This window comes from Morus notabilis, unplaced genomic scaffold (assembly GCF_000414095.1).
Source record: "Morus notabilis unplaced genomic scaffold, ASM41409v2 Scaffold637, whole genome shotgun sequence".
In the NCBI taxonomy this organism is placed as follows: Eukaryota; Viridiplantae; Streptophyta; class Magnoliopsida; order Rosales; family Moraceae; genus Morus; species Morus notabilis.
Window position 1 is genome coordinate 56,599 of NW_010362898.1, and position 19,665 is coordinate 76,263.

The 19,665-nt window shown below is 37.1% G+C and overlaps 3 protein-coding genes and 1 non-coding gene across 4 annotated transcripts; 2 read left to right on the forward strand and 2 right to left on the reverse strand.

Annotated features, from left to right (window-relative positions):
• Positions 1-2,235: 2,235 nt before the first annotated feature.
• TRNAW-CCA lies at positions 2,236-2,307 on the forward strand. The gene has a single exon. It is a non-coding gene; the product is annotated as a tRNA-Trp (tRNA).
• Positions 2,308-2,459: 152 nt separating this feature from the next.
• Positions 2,460-4,110, forward strand: LOC21396063 (pentatricopeptide repeat-containing protein At1g61870, mitochondrial). The gene has a single exon (XM_010103146.2). The coding sequence runs from the start codon at positions 2,572-2,574 to the stop codon at positions 3,754-3,756; it is 1,185 nt and encodes a 394-aa protein (XP_010101448.1). The 5' UTR covers positions 2,460-2,571; the 3' UTR covers positions 3,757-4,110.
• Positions 4,111-4,592: 482 nt separating this feature from the next.
• On the reverse strand, positions 4,593-7,112 carry LOC21396064 (cardiolipin synthase (CMP-forming), mitochondrial). Its single transcript, XM_010103147.2, has 8 exons — positions 6,561-7,112; positions 6,409-6,475; positions 6,242-6,316; positions 6,071-6,122; positions 5,896-5,981; positions 5,718-5,792; positions 5,339-5,433; positions 4,593-5,249 (listed from the first exon to the last, which is right to left on the reverse strand). The coding sequence occupies exons 1-8, from the start codon at positions 7,049-7,051 to the stop codon at positions 5,156-5,158; spliced, it is 1,035 nt and encodes a 344-aa protein (XP_010101449.1). The 5' UTR covers positions 7,052-7,112; the 3' UTR covers positions 4,593-5,155.
• Positions 7,113-12,008: 4,896 nt separating this feature from the next.
• On the reverse strand, positions 12,009-12,341 carry LOC21396065. Its single transcript, XM_010103148.1, has one exon. The coding sequence runs from the start codon at positions 12,339-12,341 to the stop codon at positions 12,009-12,011; it is 333 nt and encodes a 110-aa protein (XP_010101450.1).
• Positions 12,342-19,665: the final 7,324 nt, after the last annotated feature.

Sequence of the window (19,665 nt, forward strand, 5' to 3'; positions counted from 1 at the left end):
GAGTGTTAAACAGACATTCATAACTTTTTCTATTGCGGCAACAGAGTTCATAGTTTGTCAGGAAGCATCTAATCATGAAATATGGTTGGGAATCTTTTCACTGGGCTGGGCTATGTGTGGTAAATGGTTTTGAAAGGCCGCTAAAGATATTTGTGACAATAATTTGGGCTTGCTATATTTCAATAACAACAAAAGCTCTTTGAAGTCGAAGCACATAGACATCGAGTTACTTGTTCAGAGTTTTCAAGTGTTTATAGAACATGTTAGGACAAACTCCATGATTGCGGATCTGCTAACCAAAGGTGTACCGCCCAAGGCCTTTCACGAGCATACTGCTCATATGGGTGTTGTTTTATTTGAAGATGTGCAATTTTAGTGGGAGTTTGTATTTTGATGTTCTTTTTGTTAAGACATAATTTTATGTTTGTTTTCGCGAAATAAAGAAGATGGATTAGGTTTATTTCTGTACTTATTTGCTTTCTATTTGCGGTTTTGCACTAAGTTTAGAAAGTTTCAGATTGATCTCACTAAAGACTAAAGTAGGACCAGCTGGAAATAGGCATGTTTGAGATCACATTGCATGCAATTTCCATGCCATTTATTCATACTTGATCTATGTCATTGAATATGTTGATATGATGACCATGGAAGGTTTAGTTACGCTTGAGTGTGACGAAAGCTGCCATGATTTCATACTGATGTAGGAGATGGACCAGATTGTAACTAAGGTGAAGTCCAAGGATAAATAGCATATAGAAAGTGCACTTAAGGAACATATGATATCATTGTTTCAGGAATCATATGTAGCTCAAGTGAGAGATTGTTAGGAAATTATATTTCTTATTATCTAATGTGGGCCACATATTTAATTAACAATTATATTTGGTTATTTAATTATAACAGACTAATTAAGTGGTCTAATTAGGGGAGCCCAATAAGACTTCTAATTGGATATGAGATAAATGAGTGAATACCCAATGCTTATTCAATCAGGTTTAATGAGAGTCTATTAGATAAGTATATGAAGACTTTTAAGTTATGGTTCTCAATACGTCAAATCATTCGGTCGCTTTTTCTTTTTCTCCATCTAGAGAGAAACACCCTATTAAGGCTCCATTCATTTCACCGATTCGAGTTTAGAATTTGAGTTTTGCTACTGTAAAAAGCTCTTAGAAACAGTTACATCTAACTTTTTTGCTACAGTAAAAAGCTATTACATAAAGTCACATCTCAACTTGAATTAAAAATTCAAATCAGCGAACTAAACAAACCCTAAGAAACTCTAGTGATTTGACTGAAAAAGACAATAACCGATTTGTCAATCGTCGTAGTAATTCCGTAAAAGCGTCGATTGTTGTTATTATGAATTCATGTTCGCTTTCTTAATTTTTTTTTTTTGATAATTTGACATGATGATTTTTAGGATTTATGAACATGATGATTAAAATCATATTTATAATTGAAGTCTACCAGAAGTTTCTTCCTTGATGACGTTGGGTGGACGGTCTGGTGGTGTTTGGCGTGGGCAACATATTTACATTTTAGTGTGTGTGTATATATATAACATTTTTTATTTACATTGTGTTACGTTTTGTTTTTGCTAATAAAAAGAAAAGCAAGGTAGAAAAGGAGGATAATTCACACTCGTCACCGTCGTATATATATCCATAATCCGTTTGTACATCTCAACATATTTTGGTTATTATCCATTTCCAACCATCTTAGATCCTACATTCGCTTATGAAAAAGAAAAAAATAATTAAACTGATCTTTAACACTTCACTATTACATCACTGAGACACACCAATAATTGTAAAAGAGAGGAGGAAAGATGGTATCTGTTGGCATAAATCTTCTAGTGCAATGAAGAGGCACAAAAATGAATTAAGCCTTAATTATTAAAAAAAAAAGAATTAGGGACTTATTCATTTAATCACAACTCAAATTTTATTACTACAGTATTTTTTTTTTTATATAAGATTTAAATTTAATTTTTTTATTATAATTTTTTTTTCTCACACATACATATACAACTCAAATTATAACTTCAATTGTAAAATAAACATACCCTAAACCTTTGTGATAAGTATTTATGCGAATAATCTGCAAGACAATGCTTCAGCTTGTGAACGTGAAGCCTGATATTGCGTCTGGGCCTTTTCTACGATGTACCCAAAAAGCGGTTTAAGTGTAAATACCATAATTTATATTATATATATAACTACTAACTAAGAAGGATCCGTGGCGCAATGGTAGCGCGTCTGACTCCAGATCAGAAGGTTGCGTGTTCGATTCACGTCGGGTTCAATTCCCTTTCCCAACGTATCACATTTTTTTCCCTTCTATTTTCTACATTTGTGGGTCCACAACGATCCTTGTTAACTTATTTCGACAGATGTCACTATTTCCTCCGCAGCCACAGCGAATCCACCCGTGACTAATACACATAACAAAAACCCACCCTAACACCCCCCCAAGTCAATCTTTTCCTCCTCCATCCCCAAATCTCCTCCTGCAAAACCCTAGCTTCCCAAATCTTCCTCCCCCATTTCTCGTCACCGCTCACCAACAATGTCTCTGATCTCCCGCCTCCGCCAAGCCTCCCTCTCCCACTGCCGATTCTCCACCCTCCTCTCGCCGGACTCCAAACCCCTCTCCGCAAAGGAAAAAACCAGAGCAGCCCTGGCCCTAATCAAGACCGAGAAAAACCCTAGCCGCATCGTCGAGCTCTGCAAGGCCGCCTCCCTCACCCCGGAGACCTACCTCGACCGTATCACCCTCTCCGTCGCCGTCTCCAAGCTCGCCGACTCCAACCACTTCGACGCCATTCGCCAATTCCTCGATGACCTCAAGACCCGCGCCGATCTCAAGACGGAGCGTTTCGTCTCCCACGTCATCGTTCTCTACGGCCAGGCCAAGATGATCGACTGCGCCGTCCGCTCATTCAAGCAGTGCGACGAGCTCGGCGTCGCTCGCTCCGTTAGGGTTCTCAATTCGTTGATCTTTGCTTGCATCCTCGCCAAGAACTACAAGGAGGCCAACCACGTCTTCGTTGAGTTCCCGAAGATTTACGGGATCGAGCCCGATGTGGACACCTATAATTGGGTGATCCGGGCGTTTGCGGAGTCGGGTTCGACCAGCGCCGCGTACTCGGTGTTGGGGGAGATGGACCGGAAAGGCGTGAAGCCGAATTCGACCACTTTCGGTAACATGCTGCCTGGGTTCTCCTCGGAGGAGAAGTTCGAGGATGTAGGGAAGGTGATCAATTTGATGAAGAAGTATGGGGTTCGTCAAGGGCTTAGCACATACAACATTAGGATTCAGAGTTTGTGTAAACGAAAGAGGACTTCGGAGGCCAAGGCTTTGTTGGATAGCATGATCTCGAGAGGTATGAAGCCCAATTCAGTGAGCTTTAACCATTTGATTTATGGGTATTGCAAAGAAGGGAAATTGGAGGAGGCCAAGAAGCTGTTTAAGGAGATGGTTTATAGAGGTTGCAAACCTGAAAGTAACTGCTATTTTACTCTGGTTTACTTTATGTGCCAAGGCAAGGATTTCGACGCTGCTTTGGAGATTTGCAAGGAGAGCATTGCGAAGAATTGGGTTCCAAATTTTTCGACGATGAAATCGCTTGTTGAGGGGCTTGTAAGTGCTTCTAGAGTAACTGAGGCACGAGAGCTTATTTCCCAGGTCAAGGAGAAGTTTACAGTAAATGTAGATATGTGGAACGAGATTGAAGCTGGCTTGCCTCAGTAAGAATTGTTTTGGTTATGCTTCCAGTAGTTAGATGAAACTTTGACCAAGGGGATATATTTACATTGATGAATGAGCTATTTTATCAGAGGTAGAGAACAGGATTAGATTTTCCTCGGTGAGTTGATGATGAGCACCTGTTACTGAATCAAGACAACGCTTTTGTTATAATGCTTGCCTGAGGAGTGAGGAATTTCTTTGTATTGCATTTGCTTCTTTTCACAAAAGTGAAAATGCATTGAGATGAAAATTTGGAGTCCATTCGATTTTCCTCTTAGATATTTGGTTGCTTTCTGCCATCATGTAACCAAACCGAATAACAAGATCATATTTATTGAAACTTGGATCATATTTTTGTTTCAAATTTTCCTGTTGTGCTCCCTCGGTTCCTGTTCTTTCTTATCACGTTTCTTAAGTCGTTTTTTTGTGGTTGGTCTGACTGATGAATACATTATACAATAACTATCTAGCACCGATAACAGTATGTTCAATTGAATGTCAAATGTGAGAAATAAACTTCGTTATATAGTAGTCAAGTTACTCGAGTCAGTTAGCTTAAGCCTTGGCTTTCCAGCAGTAAGCTGCTAGTCTATCCGCTTGATGTTTCAGGCTTTTATCACCTCTCGGCCTCTTGGAGACTGGGACCTATTTGTGCACGATTTCCTTTTCACGGCATGTCTTTTCCTGTTCTTGGCCGCAGAAACGTGTTGTGAGGATCTTATTTTTTTGTTTCTCTTTACTTTTTTGAGCTTGAACTTTGAAGATCAAATTGACTTACACTACCACATTGAGAAATTCAAACCTTTGTTATCAAATTAATCAGCATTCCAAGGTCGTACTAGGTAATACATACTAGTTGTGTAACGCTGAAAGCTGCAGTACATTAGAGATGGACAACTCCAAAAGAATCAAAATCTCAATAAGCTACTACAGTACATATAAATGGGGCAACTCTTGAAAAGAATCAAAATCTGCATAAGCTGCTGCAGTACATTGGGATGGAAATATCAAAATCTGCACAATTCTTTACAAACTCGGATATCTTTATTACATGGTGGGATACATTTATTATCAACTTTCCCGTTCAGAGATTTCTAATTCTTTACAAGCTCAGATATCTCCATTGAATTGGATATTTTTCTTCGAGGCAGCGCCACAGCCTCGCTAAGTTAACGCGCCGAACAACTTTCTCATATCGAAAGCATGTGATCTCAGTCCTCAGGACATAATTCCAGAAATCTATGCAAGAGAACTGGTCACCAGCTCACTTTTCCTGCTCCAGAGTCCAAAGTGTAAAGAAGTAAGATACCATTGCTTGTTCTTGAACGTTTTTATTGCCCACATTGCAGCTCAAACTCAAATAGTGGTCACCATCTAAAGAGTTCCTGCACTGAAGATTTGACTAAGATTTCCCCGCCATCAGTGCTGATCTTTGCCTCATGTATTGTGCTCCATATGCTGCAGTTGACGCCACGGTTGTTGAAGCCACCAACCAACTGAACAAATACAAGGAAAATAATGGGCTCATCATACAAATATATTAAAGAAGTTTGAAACAGAAAGAAGCAAGTCGTGGCCAAGTCACCTCAAATATGTAATGTATAACTGAGTTTCTGGCGTTCCAAACTCTGGTTGCAAAAGAGCGCCAGCGACTAAAATTAACTGGAAGACCGTGTTGAGCTGTCAAACAGTTGCTTTTCGTCAGTTATCAAACAATAATCACAAACCTCCCACTAGTTTCAAACTAATCCAAGCTATGCGACTAAACTATACAGTATTCATTCTTCCACTTTTCGGTTTCTGTTCTAAGTTTACATCTCCAGAAGCCAAATAACAAACAGGGTATCACAAGCTTACGAGATTACATTAGCTCCGGGGACAGTACTACCGGTTCAAAGTAACATTTCAAAGAATTTTCAAGGTGGCATTATACATAAGAGAAGATAGGAAACAACAAAGCTCACCTTGCTAATGAAGAGTGGCTCGACCTTCTGGGGACGGGTCCCATCAAAGTTGAAAAAATCGGACCAACTTTTCCACTGACAATAATTCAACAAAGAAAATCCAAACATTAGCCATACTGACTTGAGTTTTTCAAAGCTAAACAATGATTTAACCAAAGCTTGAGTCTTGCAAATTCACCTCCCAGCCCAAGCTACTAGCTCTTTGATATACAGCACCACCTATAAGTGCAACATCTCGGAACACAACAAGTCCAACAAGTCCAGCTTCAAAGCTCAAAAATAATAAGTCAGTTTTTTGACAATCAAGATAGGAAACATAATGAACATACGAGTAAGCTTATTGGACAACTTACGATGAAGAAGATCCTTTTGCACCATTGCCAAAGCAACACATCCAATAAGAACCTGTATTATATAAGAGACGACAAACTCTTAAAACATATATCAAAGCACTTGGCTTATAAAACCCAATTCTAATACTAAGCTTGGCAAAGAGAGAGAAGAAAAAAAGCTTTATGACTTACCTTATCAGCCAATGGATCAAGATAAGAACCAACCACAGAATTAATTCCCATCTTCCTGGCCAAGTACCCGTCTAGCTACAGTACACAAATTGCAATCAGCGAATATCAAAATCTTTGTTTCTGTCCATATTCTGTTCATGAAATAGGAGTTTACATGGGATCCATACCCAGTCAGTTGCCCCGGAAACAGCTAACCCAACCATGGCAGCAGAATATCTCTCATTCATAATCATCCTGCATAATTTTGTCAATTACGCTTCTGAAAAACCCACATTAATGCAAAAACTCAATCTTGTTACTGAAAAAACGAAGTATTTACCATCCAAGAACAGGACCGGAGATTAAGCGACTCATTGAGACCATGTTCGGCAAATTCACGAAGCTCTCCACAAAATCGACGCTCCACCGCTTCGAATCGACGCCATCCGTCGCGGCCAGGTTGGGAGACACCGACACGAACTCCAATTTGAGCGGGAAACTGGTTCTTCTGTGAAGCAGATGCAAATTCAACGCCTCGATTCTCCGCCGGACGACGCCGTTTCCGCGGAGGTAGAGCGGCGTCGCGGACTGCGAGAGCTTCCATGGCGGACAGGAGAGGAAGAGTGGGCCATGGAAAGGGATGATCCAATTGGATAAAGGAGAAAGGAATCTGGACGACTGAGAAGACAAGCGAAAGTGCGGGTGAGCGAGGGGATGGGCGAGTGGTGGCGCGTACGATGGAGCCGAGATCGAGCAGGTTGTGGCCGTGAGGAAAGTTCTGGAATTTCTAGGGTTTCTGATCAGAGCTTTCAGTGATCTGTAGATCGCCATTAGTCTGAAGAATTCTCCGGCGATCAACGAGAAGAAGAAAAGAGGAGGACGACATTTTTGTTTTGCAGAGGTTTAGGGCCATGCGAGACAAGTTGACACGTGTACAAGGTTGAGCACGTGTTAGGCTTTACTTGCTCACACTTGGATGAGTTGACAAGTGAGAATAAACATGAAACGACAAGGAAAAAGACACGAGACACGACAAGAATCGACAAATAAACCAATGAAGACAGAAACGACGATAAGTTGACAGACGACGATAAAAGGAAACGAGGATGATCATGGATTGTTCTTTTCACAACTCACCATGATGAGAAGTTGAATTTAGTGAGAAAGATGAAAAGAAACGATAATGAATTGACCGGCGACAATAAAAGATAAACGACGAAGATTAACAAAAAAAAAAGGCCTAATGAGTCGACAAACGACTATAAAATGGAACGAATTTAGTAAAACGATGAAAAGTGAAACGACGACAAATTCGACAAGCAACAATAGAAGTAAACGACGAGAGTTCCACAAACGACAATAAAAGAAACAAGGATAGGTCCATCAACGACAACAAAGAGAAAGACGATAAGTTGAAAAACGACATAAAGATGAAATGTAGACGAACTGAAATTAAAAAACGACGATAAGCTTACGACCAAAAAAAGAAGAAGAAAGAAACGACAAATAAAAGAGAGCGGTAAGTTGAAAGACAACAATGTAAATTAGGAATAGAATACGACGACCATAAATAAAAGTAGTAAAACAATAAAAAAAATTCAAGAAACCACGATAAGTTTACAAACGACGAACATTAATGCTATGTTTGGTAGGAAGGAAAGAAAATATGATAGAAAGAAAATATGAAAGTGATGGAAAATAGTAATGATAGAAAGAAAATTGATTTTTTTTTATGTTGTTTAGTATGAGAAGATGGAAAGAAAATGAGCTTACTTTCACTTGTTTGGTATTAGAAGTTAAATTGAAAGGAAAGAAAAAATCTTACTCGTAAATTACTTTTATACCCTTAAATTTTTTGCTTGAATGTTGATAGAGAAAATGGTAGTTTAGTAACTTTGCTCACTTTAATGAGTTACCCCCATTTTTCATCCCATTTTCTGCCCACTTGTGGAAAGAAAAAAAAAATGGTGAGGCCCACATGTATTATTTTCCATTCCATTTTCTCTTTTTTTTTTCTCTCCTACCAAACAACCTACATTTTCATTTTCCCTCCCAAAATCCCTCCACCTTCTTTTTTTCTTCTACTTTTCTTTCCTTCCAAACATACTCTAAAAGAACAAGTGAAGATAATGGAAAAGTCAAACGACTAGAAGATGAGAGAAAACAAAAGAAAACCTCTTCCGAAATAGGCACAACTACAAGATAAAAATTGTATATGTTTGATTGTGGAAAAAAAAAAAAAATTAATTTGAACAATTAGTATAAATCAGAAGGAAAAAAATGTGCTGGGCGGGAAATTGTGTCATTGGCGATATGAAAATGGTTTCAGTTTCCTTAATTCCAATTGTTTCAACGACTTTTATTTGCTCTTTTTTTTTATATTAATTTTGCCGGCGTAATCAGGTTTTAGACTGGAAATTAAAGAAAGATTGTCATCTTCAAGACGAAGCTGACATTGAACCTTAGGCAGTGATTTTTAACCGCTTTAATTTGTCTTGTATAAATCAGAAGATAGTAATGGCCAATTCAAATCACTGCTACAGAGAGGGTGGCAAAGTATCATTAATAGCAAGCTAGAAACATTCTATTGCATAAAAAAATATTGAAATTAGTCACTTCCTCATGACCGACTTGTAGATTTATGACCTAATTGCTCAATATTAGTGGAACTGAACTATAGCTTTATAGCATGTTTGCTTATTAGGACTGTAGAATGAGAGTAGGCAATAAGAGTCGATTTTATATTTATTTGTTATTTTTTATTTTGAAATGGGAGTGACGTTAGTAGACCCACTTAATTTTGAAATTGAGTAAAGAGATTGGCAATCTCATGCCCCCTCTAAATTAAGACTCATATTCTTAATATTAACATTAAATTATTGTCTTACCCCTAATTTACTTAAAAAATATAAAATGAAAAATAAAATTTAAAAAATAATAATGACAACCTGTATTTGCTATTTTATTTGCCTAAAATTATAATATTAGTCTAATCATTTTTAACTTTACTGTAATAAATATGCACTTTATTATTTTTATTAAAACTGATAATATATTTTAATTTTTAACACACTTTATTTTTTATTTTATTCAAATTTTGACAATTTATTTTCATATTTTAAATTATTTTGTAATTTATATTTCTCATTTCACACCCTATTATTATAATAAATATTTTAATTATGATTAATATTAATATAATAACTACACAAATTATTTTTTAAATTAAAAATAAAGAATTTATTTAAAGAGTATATTAGTACTTTTACACCAGTTTATTACGATTCTGGGTGTAAGTAAACATATAAATAGAATTTGGAGTGACTCTGATTCCGAATCCTGTCATCAAGTAAACAACTTATTTTGACTCCGGCTCTTCATTCTGAATCATGCACACTCTAATTCATGATCATTCCGGTTACGCATACGTAAACATGCCATTAGTTTATATTGATCGCTCGACGTCTTTTTATTTTTTTGTTCCTAGTGTTTATGTTCGTGGAAGTCACTATAAAAACTAAAATGATAAATTTTATAAATTTCCTCTGAATTTTGTCACTTGTGTCAACTTGCCCTCTAAACTTTAGAATGTACATGTTATGCCTCCCGAATTATGAACTCTCAAACTTTCCCCCTCCATCTGATTCTATCAAGTTTTTTTTATTACAAAAATGCTTATAAATTCCCCCTAAACTTTATCACTTGTGTAAACATGCATAAACTTTAAAATGTACCAGTTGTGCCCCTCAAACTGTGATATGTCTCTTACTTTTCCCTTTCCATCTTGATTATGTCATTTTTTAAACAGAAATGTTAATATGGCCATTAAATCGCTAATTAGCTATGATATTTAGGGTTTTTTGAATGCCCTTCCCAAAAAAATATTATTTAGGCACATAATTCTCAACACATTAGTTAGTTAGAGGTAATAAAGAAATGAAAAAAATGAAGAGCAAATAGGTTTTGTTAGTTTTTTAGTTTTTTTTTCTTAACTTAATAACTGAGATAGAAGTGCTTGACATACGACATATGCTTTATACAAACATAACATCTCTAAATCTAAATACGTTCGCATCATTGTGTTTTTCTTCTTTTTTTTTTTTGGTTGAGAGAATTCAACACAATCCTTAAGAAACACATTACCATAACAAAACTTAAAAGAAAAAATATTCACCATAAAAAAAGCATGTAAAACAAAATTCAAGGAAGAGCCTATCCTTTACATTAAGAAACCTATTAATTTAATGAACTTATTCCAACGAAAAAGGAAAAAAAAATCTAAAAAATTAACAAACCCATTAATTTATATAAATTTGTTCCTCATTTTTTGCCTCTTTATTACCTTAACCAACAAATATTTTGAGAATTGGTGTCTAACTAATATTTTTAGAGGGAAATACATTCATCACTAAACTCTAATTATCATGCCTAATCAGTGATTTAATGATCATATCAACAGTTTTGTTCAAAAAATTGATAGAATCAAGATGGAGGAAAAAAGTTAGAGACATTTCATAATTCGAGGGACACAATAGGTACATTTAAAAGATTAGGGGCATGTTGACACAAGTGACAAAGTTCAGGGGGATTTTATAAGCATTTTTATTAGAAAACTTGATGAAACAGGCATAAAGGGGAAGTTAGAGACATGTCATAGTTCGAATGGCATAACATGTACATTTTAAGATTTAAAGAGTATATTTGACACAAATGACAAGGTTCAGAAGAAATTTATAAAATTTAAAAGGTCACACCACTAAATTAATTGGTTCTCATAGTAATTGTTTATTCTTTGGGAATTTGCATTAGACACATGTTTATAATATTTAATTTAATATGTATTGATATTTTTGTTATTTTTCTCTTGAAGTCCCAAGCAAATTTGCAAAAGAATAAGTGAGCTAAGCAACTGATATACAACGAGCTGAGGACACAATAGCCATTCGAGACAACTTTTTGTTTTGCAATTTTATCACAACATGATATGACAAAAAAACTTAATACCATCACCGAACAATCATAAAAATATAAGAAATAAGTTTAGAGCAACTGATAGAACACTTTATGAATTGGGCTACATAAAACGTCGATTTCTAGTCATTGGTAATAAGCTTATAAGAAATAGGTTTAGAGCAACTGATATAACTCTTTATGAATTGGCTACATAAAAAGTCGATTTCTTGTCGTTGTAATAAGCTTTTATCGACTATTGTTTTAGACGTATTTAGTTTGTTTACCCAATCTGGTGTTCATATCACCAACCACAATTGTGTTTTATTCTGATCAATAACTAATTCATCTTTGAAACCTGTTGGCCTATTTTTCACTCATAAATTTACAACATTTTTTTTCTTGATAGAAGCAAGTATTTTACAAAAATGAGGTGTAATATCACGTTTTCGTACACAACACAAGTTCATGCATAGCCTTGTACCCAAAGCAAAGCTACTACATTCAACCATTTCCGATGTGGGATCGTAAGGCATTTTTTTGTTCTCGAAACTTATGAAGATGCAAAGCACTCTCAAAGCTGTGAAGACCATACAGAACGCGATTTTTTACAGCAAATTAATGGAATAAGAAAAAAATCTTGATCACAAGGCAAAATCTTTAACTGGCTGCCAAATGAATCATAAATCTCTATTAGCAGCTTTTCATGAGATAAGAAAAACCTGAAAAGAGAGACTGATGAAACAGTTATTAATACTGAATGATCACATGAGACGATGTTGCTACCATTGTGAAAAACTGGCATAATAAACAACGAAAGCATGAAACATGGAGCCATCTAAACGTCCAAGTTCGAATTCATATCATTGCTGAGAACCCTGTAACTGAAACCAGGAATCCCACTTAGCTGATTTCTCTCCACGACTTCGGCGACGGAGCACATGCTCGGAAGGAAACTCCTTGTGCATGATCTATGCTTCTTCCTTTTCCATGGAGTGACCAAGAACCTCAAACTAGGCCAAGCAGCTTGATGAACATGTACTGATCCCCTAGGCTTTCTCGAGCTTCCATGGCGGTCTAGCTGAAGCTTGCTGAAATACTCAATTTCTTTCCTCACCAGAGCCCCCACTGTGCCTCGCGTGCCTATTGCAATAGGAGCAGTTGAATTCATTTTTTTCAGGGATTTTGGTGGTTGTTGATGAGGTCTTGTTTTATAACACTGAATCCTTTTTTTTTTTTTTTCCGCCTCTTTTTCTTTTCTTTTTCTAAAGGCTTGTAATTGAAAATGACGTAGGAGGCTTCAAGGTGAAGAAAGTGGTGGTCCAAGGTCTTTTTCCTCGAGCGGAGGATTGCTTTGGACATGAAAGCGTCCATCTATGTTTTTTTTCCTAAAGCTCTTAATTTAATTGATTAATTAATTTATTTTTTTAAAGGTGGCGAGCATGAGTTTCTGCATAATTGGTGCTTTGCTTAGGGATGACCCATGGGCAATCATATTATTATTCTAGTGTTTCACAATTAAAGAGCATGCATATTTTGGGGACAAATTTTAGACCCTTTTGACTAATGACTACTACTATGGCACCGTTGATTGTTCCTTTTCCTCACTTAAGGCAGTGGATTCCGCATCATGATCATGGTGGGGTTGAAAAGGGGTTTCTTAAACATTTATAGATGTAAAAGTTAAGAACGAATTTCAAAATCCACAAGCTTTTTATCCTTTTTCTAATTAGTCATAATCTCCTTTTTTAAGGTTAAAACTTGTGCTTTATCCCGCTTGAGTGCTTTTTACGTTTGGGGTCCTTGGTGTTTTTCAAATCTCAATTTCCTTTATCTGCTTTTGTTGTTGTCTAGTTCTGTTTCATGTTGGGAGTGGAATAATTCAACTTTGAAGGAGTAATTACCGCTTTTTCAGGACATAATGTTGAGCTCATGCTTGCTATAATCAAATCAGCGTCGGTGCTAATGTAGTAAATCATTTTCTTCATTCGGTAATACAATAAAATACTCCCACGTAATATTCACAAGACGAACTATTAATTTCCATGTGTGCGTCTTTTTACTCACTAGGATTTGAAAGGTATTTGAATTCATCGGCATTCACCAAGATATTTAAACAAGAATGGCACCTTAGTTTTAAACTTGACATTTAAAGGTAAAAAATCAACAATAGAATCCATTCAAAAGAAAACAAAAAAGAAACTGAAAACCATCATGGAATCTGTTTGTTCAACTTTGACTTTTCCCATCTTTTTTATTTTTTTACACTAACACGCGCTATATTTGGCCTGAATTACAGAACTGAAACACATGGAGTGTCAGTTTAGTTAACAGAAAATGTTTCCCTAAAATGACGCTCCAAACATCAAAGCTTGGCTCAGTTAATCCTATCATTACATTCCAAACAGAATTGGATGGTCTTCCAGTTCCTGGGATAACTCGAACAAAAGGTAATACATACAAAATGTAAAATTTGCCCACGGGTATCATTATTTTAACAATATTAATATAACCAAATATGATGGTTATAGTAAGTTAGGTAGTTGATCAAAGAAATTTATGACAACTAAAAAAATTGAATTATTATCACACCATATCATTAAATTTTTATATTTGATAGTTAACCACTATGAAAACGTTTGAAAACTTGTCCACACATATGAGTATGGTTTCAATAGTTACTCTAATATTCATCTAACGGTGGGTATTGTTATTTTAACCATGTGATATTAAACTTAAATAATTGACTAAAAAAATCTATAAAAATTAATAAAATTAGATTCTTATCACATATTATTATTAAATTTATATATAAATTAGTAACCACTAATAAAAACATAACCATTGGCCATATATGTATATATAAACGAATTGTGTAATCATATGATGGGATTTTTTATATTCGTTGCACACGTTTTGTTTTGTTTTTTTTTTTTTTCAAATTATATGTGAAAACCTCTATACTTATCTCGACAATGATTAAAAAGGATGACTATCTTAGATTTTGTCGAATAGCAGAAAAGAATAAATGGCTTTTGAGCTTTCTCTCATCATGTTATCCCTTCCCATTTTCTGGTACCTTTAGAAGGATGATTGATCTCATGGTAGTTCAGTTTTATCTCAATCGGTTTAGTCATTACCAAAAGTAGAAAATATACTAATACTAAGGTGAAGGATGATTGATCTCATGGTAGTTCAGTTTTATCTCAATCGGTTTAGTCATTACCAAAAGTAGAAAATATACTAATACTAAGGTGATAAATCAGTTTAACACATTAGTCTATGGAAGCCGCCTTAAGGAAATAAGAGGAGTAGACGGTTCAACAAACTAGATATTGATGTTTTTAACTGTTCTCCACCGTTCAACGAGTGTTGCCTCAACAGTAGTCTATTATTCTAAAATAAGTCACCGTCCCATTGTAGATTCTACTGGGACGATGACACTGAAAGCAGACTTGAGAAGAAAGTTATCTGCAATATTATTCATTGTAGCGGAAATACATTTAAATAGGCAGCCAAGGAACTAGCTTATCCGAATAAAAGAAGATATCCTAATAAGAATCTGATTTGATTTTTAATAATCACGTCAGATTTTATTGACTAAATCTCTAATCCTAACAAACCGGGATAATCAATAGAAGTAGATAAGGAAAGATTTGAATATTCAAAATCTTCCACATTGATTTACCCGATCAAATTAATTTGATCTGCCGACACTCCCCCTCAAGCTTGGACATAAATGTCTATGAGTCCGAGCTTGCTTACTAATTCTTCAAATGCTGGTCTGTGCAGTCCTTTAGTTAGAATATTTGCTCCTTGTTGCTTTGTAGGGATGTATCCAACACTTATTATTCCACTCTCGATCTTTTCTGTAATAAAATGCCTATCCACCTCCACATGTTTAGTTCTGTCATGATGAACTGGGTTATGTGCTATGCTAATCGTAGCCTTATTATCGCAATAGAGCTGCATAGGAAACTCACCATCAATTCTTAATTCTCCCAGTAGTCGTTTTATCCATATTGCCTCACAAATGCCTTGAGCCATAGCTCTATATTCAGCCTCAGCACTGCTTCTTGCAACTACTGCCTGTTTCTTGCTACGCCAAGTCAATAGGTTTCCCCAAAGCTGAGTACAATACCCTGATGTTGACCTCCTATCTTCTTCAGAGCCTGCCCAATCTGCATCCGTGTAGATTTTTACTTTCCTATCCTCGTTCTTCCGGAAGAATAGTCCTCTCCCTAGATTCTTCTTGAGATACCTTAATATTCGATAGACTATATCAAGGTGTTTTTGGTGTGGTGAATGCATGTATTGGCTTACCACACTGACCGCAAATGCTATGTCCGGTCTAGTGTGTGAGAGATAGATCAGTCTTCCCACAAGCCTCTGATATCTACTCGTGTCCACCTGATTTCCATCACCTTCATTCCTCCTCCCTCTCGGTTCAATAGGGGTGTCTACAGGCTTGCAACTGAGCATTCCTGTCTCTTCTAATAAATCCATCGTGTACTTTCTTTGTGATATGGAGATCCCATTTTTACTTCTTACAACCTCCATTCCTAGGAAATATTTCATGAATCCTAGGTCCTTGATCTCGAATTCCCTTGCCATAATCTTCTTAATCTCCTATGTCTCTTGAAAGTCATCCCCAGTCAAAATTATGTCGTCCACATACACAATCAAAATCGTAACCTTGCTGTTTGTAGAGTGTTTGACAAAGAGAGTGTGATCTGATTGTCCTTGTACGTACCCATGACCTTTGATTACTTTAGAGAATCTTTCAAACCACGCCCTCAGTGACTGTTTTAAACCATATAGAGACTTATTCAACTTACACACTGTATTGTCCCATTTGCTCTTATAGAAACCGGGTGGAAGACTCATATATACTTCTTCTTCTAGCTCTCCATTCAGAAAAGCATTCTTTACATCAAGTTGATAAAGAGGCCAATCCATATTTGCTGCTAAAGATAAGCGAACCTGGACAGTGTTGAGCTTCGCAACTGGAGCAAACGTCTCTGTGTAGTCTATCCCGTAGGTTTGTGTGAAGCCTTTTGCTACCAATCGGGCTTTGTACCGCTCTACTGAACCATCGGGCTTTACTTTCACTGTGAACACCCACTTACATCCCACTACTCTCTTGTCTTGCGGTAGTTCTACCAAGCTCCAAGTATTGTTCTTCTCAAGGGCACGCATCTCTTCTAGGACCGCATTCTTCCATTCTGTGACAGCTAGAGCTTCGTCAATCGTCCTGGGAATATCAATTCTAGAAAGATTTGTTGTGAACGCACGAAACGAGGGTGATAGGTTATCATATGACACAAATTTGGAAATCGGATGTTTTGTACATGTCCTAACACCTTTCCTTAGAGCAATAGGATCATCTAGTCTATCAAGGAGGGTTTCGGGATTACCTGGGGGTGAAGGATTAGAACCCACCATAGGTTCGGATTCAGGGCAGTCCACCGTGCCTATGAGTTGTTTATTTTCTTGAAAGTTCTTCCTCCGAGAGTAGACTTGCAATTTCGGCTGTGGTTGTGACTGCTGGAGTGGCTGTAAACACGGCTGGGATGACTGTAGTGGCTGAGGAGCTTCAACTTCAGTTTGGGCTGAAACTGGAGTCTCGACAATCGGGGCTGAATGTGGGGCCAAAGATAATGGTGGAGTTTCTTCAACTGTGGCTGGGACTATGGATGTAACATCCCATTCCCACACATAAGCTTCTTTATCATTACTCTCCCCCTGAAGCGAAGTGTGGGGATAATAAGGGACCTCTTCAAAGAAGGTAACATCTCGGGTAACAAAAGATTTTTTTGTTTGGGGGCAAAAACAACGATACCCCTTTTTTGTTGGAGAATCTCCAAGGAAGATGGTTTTTATGGCTCGGGGTTCAAGTTTGGAACGATGTTGGGAATGGACATGGACAAATGCGGTACAACCAAAGGTTTTTAGAGGGAGGTTATTTGTGAGGATATTGAAGTGTGGAACTTGGGTTGTAAGAACGGATAATGGGGTTTGAAACTTGAGAGGGCAGCTTGGTAATCTATTGATGAGAAATGTTGCGGTTAAAATGGCATCACCCCACAGATATTTGGGTACATTCATAGTGAACATGAGGGCACGAGCCACTACCAGTAAATGTCGATTCTTTCTTTCTGAGATTCCATTCTGCTGTGGTGTTTCAGTACAAGAACTTTGGTGAATGATTCCATGCTGGCCAAGATAATTACCCAAAGTGGACTGAAAATATTCACCACCATTATCAGTCCTCAAAACCAAAATCTTTCTCTGAAATTAAGTTTGAACCATTTTGTGGAAGGTTTGGAAGATTTGGTTGGTGCCTGATTTTTCCTTAAGCAAATAAACCCATGTTACCCGTGTATGGTCATCAATAAATGTGATGAACCATCGTTTTCCATTCAAGGTTGTTACTCTAGAAGGGCCCCATATATCGCTGTGAATCAAGGAGAAAGGCATAAAATGTGCATATGGTTTTGGTGAAAAAGGTATACATGTATGCTTTGCAAATTGACAAATATCACAAGCAAATGAAATAGTATTTTTATTCTTGAATAGGTCTAGTAACAAAAACTTTAAATAGGAAAAACTAGGGTGGCCAAGTCTATGATGCCACAACATTATTTCTTTATCATTGGAAACCGAAACAAATGATACTCCAGACACATGTGCTTGTCGACTCTCAGATTTGTCAAGAAAATAAAGTCCCTCATAGGCTCTAGCACTGCCAATCGTCTTCCTCGATGATAGGTCCTGAAATTGGCACATAGAAGAGTGAAAATTAGCCACACAGTTATTGTCATGGGTGAGTTTACTAATGGACAGCAAATTGCACCTGGAACATGTAGGACAGAATGAAGAATAAGATTTTTTTATATTTGTACTGAACTTATTCCAGCAATAGTAGCTAGAGACCCATCGGCAATCTTAATTTTAGCATTACTAGAGCATTGAGTGTAGGAAGAGAAGTGTTTGAAACAACCTGTCATATGGTCAGAAGCACCGGAATCAATGATCCACGGTTCCTGGGTATGAAGTGATGAGATCAAGGCTGAATGGTTACCATTATGTGTCGTGGTGCATAACCCTACATTAGGAATTGGCTTAGATGATGTAGGTGTTGGAGTGAGAAGACGATAAAGTTGCTCTAGCTGCTCCTTGGTCAGTGAAATTGATGATTCTGCAGCCTGTTGTTGTGTAGAGGCTTCCATTCCATGCTTGTCTTGGGTGGCTTGAAAACCTCTTCCTTCATTCTGCTTCCGAGGGATCCAGTTTGCTGGTTTCCCATGAATTTTCCAGCAAGTATCTTTGGTATGTCCGGATTTCCAGCAATGATCACACCAAGGCCGGTTTCTTCTTTGTTGATTCTCATTGTTGGATTGTGGTCCTCGGGCAGCTAGGGCAGAAGTGTCCATGGTTGAATTTCCAGCATCATTAAACGTTGGAGTCACGGCATCATTGGGGGTTCCTAGCATTAATTTCTTTCGGCTCTCTTCTTGCTTCACTTCTGAAAATACTACACGAACATCTGGCAGGGGCTTTGTGCTTAAGATCCTTCCACGAACATCATCTAGGGTTTTATTCAGGCCAAGTAAGAACTTGTAAACCCTATCTCTCTCCAGAATTTCCTTGCACCGCTTATGATCCTCGGCACAATGCCATGTAGTTTCGTCAAGAATATCAAGTTGCTGCCAATGACGTGATAAAGAATGAAAATATTCGGTTACACTGAGTTCTCCTTGGCGAAGATCGTTCAGAATTTCTTTGAGCCTGAAAATCTCTGAAGTATTCTCCCTGTTAAAATAACCTCTCTTCACTACGTCCCACATCTCTTTCGCTATTTTGTAATACATAAAGTTTTCTCCCATCTCAGCATTCATGGAGTTAATCAGCCATGACCGAACCATGCTGTTTTCTGTTTTCCATGTTTTAAACTTGGGATCTTTCTCATCCGGTTGTGCAGCATCACCGGTAAGATAGTCTTCTTTTCCTTTTCCCTCTATGAACATCATTACCGAATATGACCATTGGACGAAATTCTGTCCATTAAATTTGTGACTCGTGATTTGCTGAAGCGGGGCTTCAAATCCGCTGATCTGAATCGGATTAGCAGTCCCTGATGAGGCAGAGGTAACCTCTGATGATGAGGTTTCTTTCCCGCCGGCCATTCCGTATTTTGTCATCACGGTTGGCAAAGAGTATTAAGGTTCAGAGAGTGGCTCTGATACCATGAAAGCAGACTTGAAAAGAAAGTTATCTGCAATATTATTCATTGTAGCGGAAATACATTTAAATAGGCAGCCAAGGAACTAGCTTACCCGAATAAAAGAAGATATCCTAATAAGAATCTGATTTGATTTTTAATAATCACATCAGATTTTATTGACTAAATCTCTAATCCTAACAAACCGGGATAATCAATAGAAGTAGATAAGGAAAGATTTGAATATTCAAAATCTTCCACATTGATTTAC

Bases quoted from the DNA above. Each gene is read 5' to 3' on its own strand.
- LOC21396064 (XM_010103147.2), bottom strand. From the start codon at position 7,051: ATGGCGATCTACAGATCACTGAAAGCTCTGATCAGAAACCCTAGAAAT. The intron at 5,793-5,895 runs GTGAATTTGCAA...AATTATTGTCAG, and splicing joins CTAGTAGCTTGGGCTGGGAG to TGGAAAAGTTGGTCCGATTT. The intron at 5,250-5,338 runs GTGACTTGGCCA...GTATTTGTTCAG, and splicing joins TTATACATTACATATTTGAG to TTGGTTGGTGGCTTCAACAA.
- LOC21396065 (XM_010103148.1), bottom strand. From the start codon at position 12,341: ATGAATTCAACTGCTCCTATTGCAATAGGCACGCGAGGCACAGTGGGG.
- LOC21396063 (XM_010103146.2), top strand. From the start codon at position 2,572: ATGTCTCTGATCTCCCGCCTCCGCCAAGCCTCCCTCTCCCACTGCCGA.